The sequence below is a fragment of the Humulus lupulus genome, chromosome X (assembly GCF_963169125.1).
Source record: "Humulus lupulus chromosome X, drHumLupu1.1, whole genome shotgun sequence".
Taxonomy (NCBI): domain Eukaryota; kingdom Viridiplantae; phylum Streptophyta; class Magnoliopsida; order Rosales; family Cannabaceae; genus Humulus; species Humulus lupulus.
This window is the reverse complement of record NC_084802.1, coordinates 170848773-170861530: the sequence shown is the minus strand read 5'-3', so window position 1 is coordinate 170861530 and position 12758 is coordinate 170848773. Positions and strand designations below refer to the sequence as shown.

General features: G+C 36.8%; 1 protein-coding gene and 1 long non-coding RNA gene across 2 annotated transcripts; both read right to left on the bottom strand.

Annotated features, from left to right (window-relative positions):
- Positions 1-1226: 1226 nt before the first annotated feature.
- Positions 1227-3154, bottom strand: LOC133804628 (uncharacterized). Its single transcript, XR_009878553.1, has 3 exons — positions 3067-3154; positions 2841-2960; positions 1227-1588 (listed from the first exon to the last, which is right to left on the bottom strand). It is a non-coding gene; the product is annotated as an uncharacterized LOC133804628 (long non-coding RNA).
- A 36-nt stretch (positions 3155-3190) lies between these two features.
- Positions 3191-4359, bottom strand: LOC133806450 (pleiotropic drug resistance protein 2-like). Its single transcript, XM_062244549.1, has 2 exons — positions 4134-4359; positions 3191-3385 (listed from the first exon to the last, which is right to left on the bottom strand). The coding sequence occupies exons 1-2, from the start codon at positions 4323-4325 to the stop codon at positions 3191-3193; spliced, it is 387 nt and encodes a 128-aa protein (XP_062100533.1). The 5' UTR covers positions 4326-4359.
- Between the last annotated feature and the right edge of the window lie 8399 nt (positions 4360-12758).

The window sequence follows — 12758 nt, the reverse complement described above, 5'->3', positions numbered from 1 at the left end:
CCCTTATGCTCAATAAGTTGTTTTTCCCAAGGTTCCAATTCAACACCAACTTTTGCAGGCTCGGAGCGGTGTCTCTCTATTTCAACTGCTTGTCAATCAATCAAATTGAAAAATATGTTAGACAATGAGTTGCCCAACCACATCAGCTCTAAGACTGCTGCATAAAGTGAATATATGTTCTTTTACACTAATATCTGAGGTATAAACGCAAAATCATATACAACAACATGATTGATTATAAACGAAATCCACAACAACATGATTGATTATAATGCTGGGAAGATTAAATCGAACCCATTAAACTTGAAATCAAATCAAACTAGCTCACTTCTCTTCATTGTATGACTTGATATGCCACTTAAGTGACAGCTGATGTGACAATTCTTTTATTCCAAGAAGTTCAAAATTTTGGTAATACAGTTGGTACATTAGCTACCATAGAACCCTATATATATTGTCTTCACTACTCTCATTCGGGGTTAAGAGAAGCAGTAGAGAATTTTTTCAGCGTTATTTTGTTCTGTTTTTTAAAGCATTTTTTTTAGAGTGTTTGTACATGGAGCAAGTATCCCTTTGTGTAATTTTGTACTTATACTCAAGAAAGAATAATGTCTAATCAGCCATTATTTGGGGCTATTCTACCTTGGATGTAGGCTTTTAATTGAATTGAACCAAGTAATGTGTTTGGTGTTGTTTTTTGTTTTAAAGTTTTATCATTTTTTATTCTATGTTTCTGCATTACTCTTTCTTGTTTTGTTGTTCTTTAAGGGTGTAGGATTTACACCACATTTCTATGTTAGACAACAAAAATTATATATACTACATGATACTTTTTAGCAGTTTTACCACTAAAGCTGATCATATAAACATAATCAAAGGTTAAAAAAAAAAAAACAATCAGAACAACAACCACTTTTCATCAAATTTTCTAATATATATATATATATATCTTATATGTAGATATAGCCAGACTTAGAGTCTATTGCCTACGCTATTTCAATTTTATATATAACATATATAAATATAGATAGTGCATGCTATATACAGAACAATTGATAAAAAAAAAAAACAGTGGTACAAAGCCATATCCGACAACAGTATAATATATATTTATATATAAATGAATATAGTACAAACAATAAACACATGTATGTCAACAAATATATATATTTATTAATATGAAACTGAAAACTAAAAACCATAGAAGAGATTTTGAGAGACGCACAGAGAAGAAGAACATGACAGCTGGTAGGGCACTTGTTCTTGCTTATGGTTGGCAACAAAGAAAAATAGAGAGATTAAGAAAGTTGTATATGGTTCCAATCCAAGCATTTAAAAATTAACAGAGAGAAATATAGGCAGAATACTGCTAGTAATATCAACAGAAATGACAAATGATACTACTTCAAGGGTAAAAAAAAAAACATAACATTCAAAAAATGCACCTCTGTTTCATTGGCTGGCGAGCATTGTAAACTGAAATCCATTGTGTCGCTGGAACACCTAGATGAACCTTTTTCCTTGGTTGCCCATCATCATCTTCCTCAATATTCAATCTACCCCGTTTTTGTCCAACTTGGCTAATAATCTAACAATAATTACATTGAAATAAGAGCATAAATAAGGTATAATTAATAAGCATGTGTTAAAGTAATTAACAAATACAAACTAAGCACTGAACAGTGTACACTTTGTTTCATTCTAGATAGTAAATTAGAAAAATATCATTAATTACAAGATTATATAATCCCAAAGATATCTTTCTCTTTCTCTTCAAAATTTTATTTCTGCCTCAAAGAAACCTTCCACACACTTTACAGATTAGATTGATCAACACTCTTTAATCCCAATGACCCCAAATGACCATTCTCAACATGGGAAAATTCATTTCTTATCTTCTCCTAAAAAAAAAAAGCTCAAAAATTGTTATTGTTAAATACAAAGTTTGTAATTAAGATCAGATCAGGCTACAAAAACAGTGCCAGTCCTTGAGGTTTTGCTAGGAGTAGAGTCCTTATTGGTCTATGATTAATAGAGGGATTTACTACTCATTTTTCAGCTCTTTTGTTTTTCTTCATCAAACTCAGTTTGCTCTTGTTTTCTTTCTTTTTTTTTTCTTTTTGCTTGAGCAAAACATGCATGAGAGTTAATAACCATATATATATATTACCTTTATTAGTTATATTCAAAGGTATCATGTAGAGTTATTAATGACCGAATATTACTTACGTATTCCACAAATACTCTACATGGCTATCTATCTAAATGGAATTTTAACAAATTTGACCATATATTATAAACAAGGTAGCAGACAAAAGTGAAAGAAAAAAAAAAGAATAAACTTATATAGCACACAAATAACAAACATTCAAACTCACATTTAGAGCATTGATCTCTTTAATATTTATAGAATACCAATAAAGCAACAACAAATGACATGATAACACCAATTATATACACATATCAAGAAAAATGCTCTGTATGTGCATGTTAAAAAATTCCCATCCAATTCACACAAACCATGTCTTATGGTCGATTCTAAAATATATTCACAAGAATAATGCATCTGTTCTGTTCAAAATTTCCAGGTATGCTTAAAAATATCTATATTGTACGTGTCTTCAAAATTAGTATTTTCTTTAAGTTCTATTCGGTTTCAAATGAAATTTAATGTTATCCATGAATGTTGGCTAACCCTCAATGGCAATTGTTACTTTGTTAGAATAAAAACTTGTCAATTTCTTTATAGATCATATACTTCTTGGATTTGCAAGGTCAAAATATTACTCAGCTAAAATATTACATTGATAGATGAATGAAGTAAGGGTAGAGACTCTTACCATAAAATGCTCTCCACTTGCAAATGTAAAAGCCAATTAAAATCATCCCACAAGTTAATCCAATCAGAATAGCTATAATTATCACTGCTCTCTTCACCTTAAGATTAGCTCTTGCTTTTCCTAAATAAATTTTTGGAGCAAGAAAAGAAAATATTAATGAATTAAAATAGAAGGAAAGGAATTTGAACTTGATGTGGAACTAAAATTTTCAACCTGTAATCTGTACCTATTTCTGAAGCTGACAGTCGAACAAATAGATCTTGTCTGCTGGAAGGAAATTGTTGAATATCATAAAGATCTCCAAACCAGACGACGCAGCCAATGCCTTCACCTCTGATATCTGAGTTTGTTTAAGCCATACAGGAACAATTTCTCAGACATTTATCCCTATATTCCTGTAGATTCATACTCTTGTTCACCCATGTATGTTGAGCATCCAGCAATTTCCAACCAGAAAATTTCAAAAAGCCATCTTTCCCTTGATCATGGCAGCTCAGCGGACTACTTCTTACACACCCTTCAGACCAGTCCATTGAATTCCAATCCTGTAGAGACGTAGGCTTATAGCATTATTTGCATACACATATCTTGAGGTACCAATCTTAGATTTGAAAGAATTGCTTTGAAGTTCAAAAAATTACATTATTATTATTATAGACTCTTAATCCATGGATTGATAAGTAGTTTTACGTGTAACATGCATAAGTAATAATGATAGTAAATAGAAAAAAGGCATCTCTCTCTCATGCCTACAAATCAATCACTGTAAAACAATGGTATTTAATGGTGCCTGCACATACACACACACACACTCTCTCTCTCTCTCTAATCTGTATATGTGTAAGTGGAAATCAGTGAGAAGATCATTTATAAGAAAGGTCATGGAGATCCCTCTTTGTCTCTTAGCTTCGGACAACTCCTTTCTCATAATTGCACTTTTAAATTTCCTCATATCTTTCACACACATACACATACACATATTTATTATGTGTATGAAAAGCCTCTCTTCTCCACCTTATATAAATATATGCCTATCGAGATGAATTAACTGCATTAATATTCATCCACAGAAAAATGGTTATATATTTATAGTAATATGTGCTTTTTTCTAAGCATAGCATGCATGGAATAATGAGTACATAGCTGTGGCTCCACTATCACAACTCATCTGTACCACAATTATAATTATAAAGTACATAAACGAACTTATTGAAAAGTAATTCAAGGTACAAATCTCAAATTCAAATTCAAATCTCAAAGACGCAAGCAATCTCAAAATGGAGAAGAAAAAACCTTTAGAACATAATCATTGATCAAACTGGTTTCTTGGCCTTCCATAGCTGTGGCTTTCATGATGGCATCAATCTCAGAATCTGGTTTAATTCCAGCTGCTTTTTCCCGTGTAGACAACTCTACTAGCAAGTCATACCTTGTACCAACTCCTAAGCACCGCCCCGAAAAATCCAAAGTTTCACGGACTGTCATCTGACCATAGTGAAGGTCATGTTAACTAATATAAGAAGAGGTTCTCTGAGGTACATGCTCTTCAAATTCATGGCGACAGTATGTCACTTTTCCAGATACTTGTTTGTCAAAGTCAAACCCAAGTTATCAGTATAGACGTAATAACCAAACTTGTAAACATTTTAATACATCAGACTAGTATTAATAGAAGAGCACAAACCCTTAAATCATCATCAAGTTTTGCAGCAAGTGCTATTAGTAATGTTGTTTTTCTAGATCCAGGCGGACCAAGAAGTAAAGTCAACCTGAAAATAAATCAATTTGAGTTATATAGCATTTGAAGGAGTTTATATGAAAATTAGTAGAAGTTACCAATGAACATACCTTGAAGGGCTTGCTATACCACTCACACCTTGGAGTATCTTAACCACTCTTTTCTTTGATGGAGTGAGTCCAATCATTCCAATGATTCCCTATTCAAATGGGATTATAGGTTAGAGAACTGAGAATTTACACCAAGAAATTAAGAGTAAAAAAATAGAGTTATTAGTATGAGCTGAAATATTTGAAGTTACCTCAATCATGTTAAGACTAGAATTCAACAGAGTTGGAAGAGCTCTAGTTCCTACATATGCATCTCCCTCAATCGACAAATTCTGGAATCTAACTTCAACCTTAGGAATCTCAATCCCAAACTTGTTTTTTTCATAAACAAATATATCACGTTATGGATTTTTAAGATCTGGGACTGGGCATCAATACAAACACTTGTTAAACTCAAAACCAATTTTCTTTTTCGTTTTCGTTTTCATTTTCATTTTCCTTTTTCATTCATTTTAACTAAGGCATTTTAACAAACAATTAATGTGCAACAGACAAAACAAAGAAAAAGAATATTATGAGCATAAATATAACTACTCAAACACATTCTGAAAAGGAATGCTACAAAAGTAGAAGAGCATAGAAGATTAATTATTGTAACGCCCTACTTCCTTAGAGCCGTTACCAAGTGAGTTTTAAGACAAAACAGTGTGCAATGAACTCGCTAACCGAGGTTTTTAAAACAAAAGTGTGACTAATAAAAAGTTAAGGCTATAATCTTTGAAAATGCGTCGTTTCATTAAAAACTTCCAATATTAAACATTTGGGATCCCAAAATAAGGTTTGAAAACTATTTACATCTTGAAATAAGTTTACAGTTGATTAGTTATAAAAATCATAGATTATTACAGCCATTTCTCAAATAAACCCCCGACCAAAGCAGTCGGGCAGGCCAAACATGTACGCGTCGCTTCACGCTCTCCATACTCATGGTTGGTTGACTCAATCTATGCCCTTACCTGCAACACAGAGCACCCGTGAGCCGAAGCCCAGCAAGAAAACTCATGCAGAACATAACATATGCAAATTATACAGTTAATCATATCAGATAATCCACAGATAAACAAGTCAACCATTAGACTAAGCAAACACGGCCATGCCGCCCCAGAAGCCTTACCAAAACCTGGGGTCTCGGTCCTTACCGTAGGATCTCACATGTATCCACTGGGTCCCACCCTGACTATAAGCATCCCATGTGCTAAGTGTTACTTCCGGCCCCACTACCGTTCTCGGCCTTTCGCTGTTCTCGGCTCCATTGCCGTTCTCGGCTCCGCACCGTATCATTCCACTATAACCACATATAGTATAACTCAAACAACATTCCAAAAAATATCAATTCATTTAAGTCTACACCCTAACATGTAATGCAAAATATAGGGCCGTGCCCTGCAATCATCTCATCATGCAATATAGGGCCGTGCCCCGCAATCACACTATGGGCCCATGCCCTATCCTACGGGTGTTATAGTTTTCTTACCTGTACTCCGAGCTTCCTGATGCACTAAAGCCGCGAGCACAGTCCTCTAGCACGAACCTCTCCAATATCCTAGTCACAACACACATGAAACATCCTTTAATACTAATCAATTCAAAACCACTTCCCGGGACCAATCCCACACTCTTGGGACTCCCAAATTCCTAAAACAATTCATCGGAAACATCCCCCGAACCCCCGGAGCAAAAGCTCAAATTTGCAAAATTTCCCATCCTGAAAAAGGCGTAGCGCCGCGGCGCTACCCGCAAGGACCGTGGCGCCTAGAGAAGTCAGAGAGCTCCCTGACTGCAAATAGCCTCGCGCCGCGGCGCCCAAGAATAGGGCCGCGACGCTCCTTCGCGAACCCAGAAAAACTGGGTTTTTCCTCTGCATTTCATCATCCAAAACACTCCCAAACTCACACCTAAGCCCCAAAATCACTTCAAAACCTCAAATGAACCACTTAACAACCCATAAACACTAGCATCAAGATCAAAACATAATCACACTCAAATTCCACCCTTTGATTTCTAATTTCAGCAAACTCAAACAAAACTTAAAACTTAACTCATGCATTTAAATTCCTCAAATCAAAAATAGAAACAAACCTAAAGATTGCATAAAATCCTTACCTCAAGAGAGAATTCAACCTTTAAGCTTCCTTGATTCTCCCCCTAAATCCTTCAAGTTTCAGCTCCTTTCTTCTCTTCTTCCTCTTCTTCTTCTCGTTGCCCTAACTTTCCTTCTCTTTATTTTTAACAAAGCCATCAAATAACCCAAATGCCCAAACCATGTACCCTATAATCCCAGCTGAAAATTTTCTAAACCCCTTGCCAAATGACCATGCTACCCCTCCAAATAATCCTTTCCCAACTAAGTCCTCAAGGGCACTCTAGTCCTTTCACTAATATTTCAATTCTACCATTTTCCAACTAAACTTGTTACTCACAGCAGTAACTAATGGTTACCCAGGTTACTCAATCACCAATAACCATAACCCGCTAAATCTCAACTTAACCATAAAATTCCCAAGGTACCCCTAGGCTCCTCCCGAGTCGGGTATAGAAATCCCGTTGTGACTTTTAAGTTAATTTGCTCTCTAGGACCGTCTCGGCACGTGCATCACAATAATAACACCACACTCACGTGGTACAATTCACAGAATACAATTATCACATATATGCCCTCAGCGGGCTAAAATTACCAATTTACCCCTATCATGCAAATGGGGTCCACATGCATATTTATTTCACCTAACATGCATACTAACCACGTAGTCATGCATCTCGAATGTTCAATTAGTCATATAACATGCTTTAAATCATAATCATGCATTTAACTCATAAAATCACACATAAATCCCAACATGCCCTCCTGGCACACTAATCAAGGCCCTTAAGCCTTATTAGCGATTTTGGGTCGTTACAATTATAGTAAATATACCTCCCATAGTTGAGCATGTGCACCCATTACACCACCAATAAGGGCTGACGAGAGAGCATACCGTGTATGTATATCCATGGAATAGATCTGAAATCAATGAATATAAAAAATAGATATGCCCTCTAAGCATAACCCAATGCTTCTATATATACTTTACACCAAATAATATACACATCAAAGCTCATGAAAGGAAGCAATTCTCTGGGAAAGGCCCTGATTTTGAAGAAGAAGCTATTAGGAACGAAGAGGCCAACAGAGGTGAAGTCATTGAGATATCCCCTATTCCAAAAATTATTGCGAAGGATTCAAAATGTATACATATAGAAATATAGATAGACAATGAGAAAAAAAAATAGAGCTACTACGGAGAGAAAGAAGAGAATACCCAAATGGTTAGTGAGCATAAATTTGTCTAAGATAATAAGCCAAAACCAAATATCTCACATTCTTTCTCAAGTCGAATATATATATATCAAAATAAATAGGTCCTGGATATGTAGCTTTAAAAAGAGTTAATATATGCAATTCTGGCTCCAAAAAATTCAGTGACAGTAATATATACCGAAGAAGAAAAGGAAACAAAAGAAAGAACGTACAAGAAGAAGAAGAAAGTCGTTCTTGACATTGGTGAGCACCTCCAGAGATATTTCAGTCCAATTTCCATAGGGATTGAAGTTGGAGTTGAAGGAGCGGTGGTTGAGAGAGTTAGGAAGAGACCAAGGACAGCACATGAGAGAGAGAGGCCAAAAAAAATATAAAAAAATATATAACTTTTACAAGTTTCAGGCGGGCTCCCAAATTACTTTACCGCCATTTTTTTCCATTTACCACATATACATATCATAATACTTTTTTAATAGTATTATATTATTATGTTATGAAAACAGGTATTTGGTGTAGTGGTGATTAGGGCTCAGGCCCAGCTAATGAGCACGATTATAATTATGCCTATGTATATCTGCTTTAGTATACTGTAATGCATTGTATCTGTGTGTATGATGAATGTATTATATGGATGTTTGTTCTGGCTAGGAAGCTCGGTTTATAAGCTGAGAATCGGTCTGTTAAATCTGATTAAAGCTCGACTTGCTAGTCGAGGGTATATTTGGTTAAAAGGGGCTCGTCTTATAAGTTGAGGGTATCCAAGGCTCGACTTATAAGTCGAGGGTCTGTAAGGCTCGGTTGATAAGTTGTGATCAACATTATGCACATTGCGCGCAGGTCGTTATGGCTAGGCCACCCCGTGAGTGCCTTATGCACCTGTCTCGCTCGGATGCCAAATGAATAAAGGGGAGTGAGACATGCACTTATGTGATCCTATGGTCACTTATCTGTGTAGTGTGTATGCTTGGTTCTAGTTATTACTATTATGCATGCTGTTATGTTTTGTGAATTATCTGAATTTGTTAATATGTTTTCTTATTGAGTCTTTTGGCTTACGGGTGCTTTGTGGTGTAGTTAAGAGTAAGGAGAAGATTGGCCAACCATGAGTTAGAGAGTATTATAGGTGACGTGTACATATGCAGTCCGCTCGATTTCCATGGCCGAGATATCATAGGGGAACTAGGGTTTGACCCTGTTTTACCTCTTAGGCCGACTTATTTTGTAATCCCTTAGTTAAAACAAATTTTTAAACTTGTATTTTGGGATCCCATGTAAAGATAAAGTTTTTGTTTAATGGAAATGTATATTTCTTGACCAATTTTTTTAATACTTGAACCTTTAGTGGCTTAAGCACATGTTTTAGTCCAAATGACTCGTTTAGCGAGTCCAGCACTAATTTTAAATACACGTGGTAACAGACCCTAATTACCAGGGCGTTACAACTTGGTATCAGAGCTGCCAAGGTTTAAGGGTTCCTGATGATGGATTAGGCATGTACACTCGCCGCTAAAGATAAGCTCGACTCAGGGTTTGGTAACTAATATTATAGTTATGTGTGTAATTGCTTAAGTGAAATATATATGCCTTACCTACTTGTTTAAATAGAAAAAATGAGCTATTCTAATAGGGCCTGGCCCTTGACTGCTGTATGTATGTTAAAGATGTGCTTATTAGCACAATAGTGGCTTGTAAATGTTGTAGGATTTCTTATAAGCATCGTTATTGCTTTTGAATGTTAAAAACACTTATTAGCACTGCTATATGTGCATGTATGCCAGGAGATGCTTATTAGCATCGCTATTTGTCTATGCATGCCGGAAAATGCTTATTAGCATCCTTCTTTCCCTTGAGAGTTAGAAATGCTTAATAGCATTATGTTATGTATATGAATTCTAGGAATGTGCTTATTAGCATTGTTGATGTTTGTACTTGTTAAGAACGTGCTTATTAGCATCTTGTTTGAGCATGATTATGAATCGCCATGCTTATTAGCATGATTGTGTATGTGTGAATTACTGGCATGCTTATTAGCATTGTCGATGCATGTGAATGCTTCTTCGATCGATTTTGAACCGCGGGTTGACATAGGATATTGTTATTACTGCCTGATAAGTTGAGTCATTGATTGCAGATATACTTGGAAGTATGCTTCCAGGGTAATCTAATGAGCCAGCCGGCGCTGAGAATCAGGTTAGAAGTAATGACCAGGGTCAGAACCCTCTGCCATCTCCTGAAAACTGGCAACAGGTGCTTGTTGATATGCAAGCTAGGCTGGAGAGACAGGATGAAGAGATTCGCCAGTTGATTGGGTCCTTTACAATTAGCCCTTATCATGCTAGCAGAGGGGTCTCGTGTGGAAAAAAACATGGGCCTAAGCGCCCGATCTCCCAATCCAAAGTGTCTACCTCGAACCCTCTTATAGAAATACCTTATAGCCCTTTGCTGATATGCATCATTTTTAATTTAGGCTTCGTCCCATTTTTCTTCAATTAGGTCTAGAGTTTCTTTGAGTTGGGATTAGTTTGAGGACTGGTCGTTTGCCTCGTATCTGATTATGTGGATTTCGACCTCAATGGGCAGCATTGCTTCACAACCATAAGCTAGGGAGAAGGGGATGTGGCCTGTTGAGGTTTCAGTTGTTGTCCTGTAAGCCCATAGGACTTGTGGTTATTCTTCCGACCATTTTCCTTTAGCCTCTTCAAGCCTTTTCTTAATGGAGATCTTTAGAGTTTTGTTCACTGCTCCGACCTGGCCATTTTGTTATGGATCGGCTACTGAGGAAAAACTCTTGATTATTCCATTCTTTTGGCAGAACTGTGTAAACAATTCATTATCGAACTGGGGTTCCGTTGTTTGATACTATATTCCTTGGTACCCCGTATCTTCAGATTATACTTTTACCATGAAGTCCAAGACTTTCTTCGAGGTGATAGTGGCCAAAGATTCAACCTCAGTCCACTTAGTGAAGTAATCAACAACGACTACGACATATTTTACTCCCCCTTTTTCTATTGGTAGGGATCCTATGTGGCCGATTCCCCATACGGTGAATGGCCACAGGTAGCTTATCATGGTGAGCTCGGTTGGTGGTGCTCGTGGGATTGAAGCGAATCGCTGAAACTTGTCACAATGCTTGACATATGTGAACGATTCTACTTTAATTGTAGGCCAGAAGTATCTTTGCCTAATTATCTTTTCTGATAGACTAATCCCCTAGTGTGGTCTCCGCAAAATCCTTCATGGATTTCTTCTAAAAAATTTCTAGCTTCGAGTGGAGTTACACACCTTAACAATGGCATAGAATATTCCCTTCTGTACAATTTTCCCGACAAGATAGTGTACCTTTGTATCTTGTACATAAGATTTTTTTGCCTCATTCGGTCTGCTGGGAGGCTCCTGGTTTTGAGGTAGTCTATAATGGGAGTCATCTAGGTAGGTTGCGAGTCTATCATGTTGATGTCATCTTCTTTTGGCTCGGCTATGCTTGGTAACGCTAGAAACTTGACCGACACCACATTGAGTGCATTAGCTTCCTTGGCTGTGGCGAGTCGAGCCAAAGCATCTGAGTTTGAATTTTGTTCCCATAGAACTTGTTCAATGGCGTAAAAATTGAATTGCCCCAACTACTACTTAGACCTTCTCCAAGCAAGCTTCCATTTTGATTCCCCGAGCATAGTATTCTCGTAAAACCTGGTTGACAACCAACTAGGAATCACTATAGCAGTGGATGGTTTTTGCTTTCATCTCGAAAACTATCCTAAGTCCTGCTAATAGTGCTTCGTATTCAGCCTCATTATTTGACGCATCGAAGCCAAACCGTAAGGCTAAGTGAAAACGATTTCCTGTCGGAGTGATTAAGATAATTCTGCCCCCGATCCGTTATCATTCGAAGACTCATTGACGTAAAGTCTCCACAACTCGAGGGTTGGGGTTATGACTTCCTCATTAGTGATTCCTGTACATTCAACTATGAAATCCACCAAGACTTGTCCTTTGATTGTCGTTCTCGGGTGATGTATGTCTCAAATTGTCCGAGTTCGATCACCCATTTTAACAGTCTCTAGGATGCCTCAGGTTTTAACAATACCTATCTCTATGGTTGATCAGCCAATACGTGTACAGGATGCGCCTGGAAGTAAGGTCGGAGTTTTCGAGATGCATGTATCAAGCACAGGGCTAGCTTTTGCATTAATGGTTATCTTGACTCTGCCCCCAGTAACCTTTTACTAACATAATAAATAGGATTTTGTACTTTCTTATCTTCCCGAACAAGTACTGCGCTAATTGCATGCTCAGTTGTGGTGAGGTATAAGTACAATACTTCCTCTGTGACTGGTTTGGATAAGATTGGTGGTTCAGTGAGGTGATTTTTAAGGGCTTGAAAAGTGAGCTCGCACTCGTCTGACCATTCAAATTTCAAGCCTCCTCTCAAAAGATTAAAGAATGGAAGGCACCTGTCTGTAGATTTCAATATGAACCTACTTAAGGCTGCCATTCATCCAGTTAAACTTTGGACATCTTTATGCTTCCAAGGAGAGGGCATATCATTTAATGCCTTTATCTTATCTGAGTTTTCTTATATGCCCCGATCATTTACTATGAACCCGAGAAACTTTCCCGAAGATACTCCAAATGAGTAGTTCTATGGGTTAAGTCTCATGTTGTACTTTCAGAGTATAGCAAAGCATTCTGCAAGATCATCAACATGGTTACAACTGTGTTTGGACTTAACCAGCATATTTTCCACGTATACTTCCACGTTGTTCCCTATT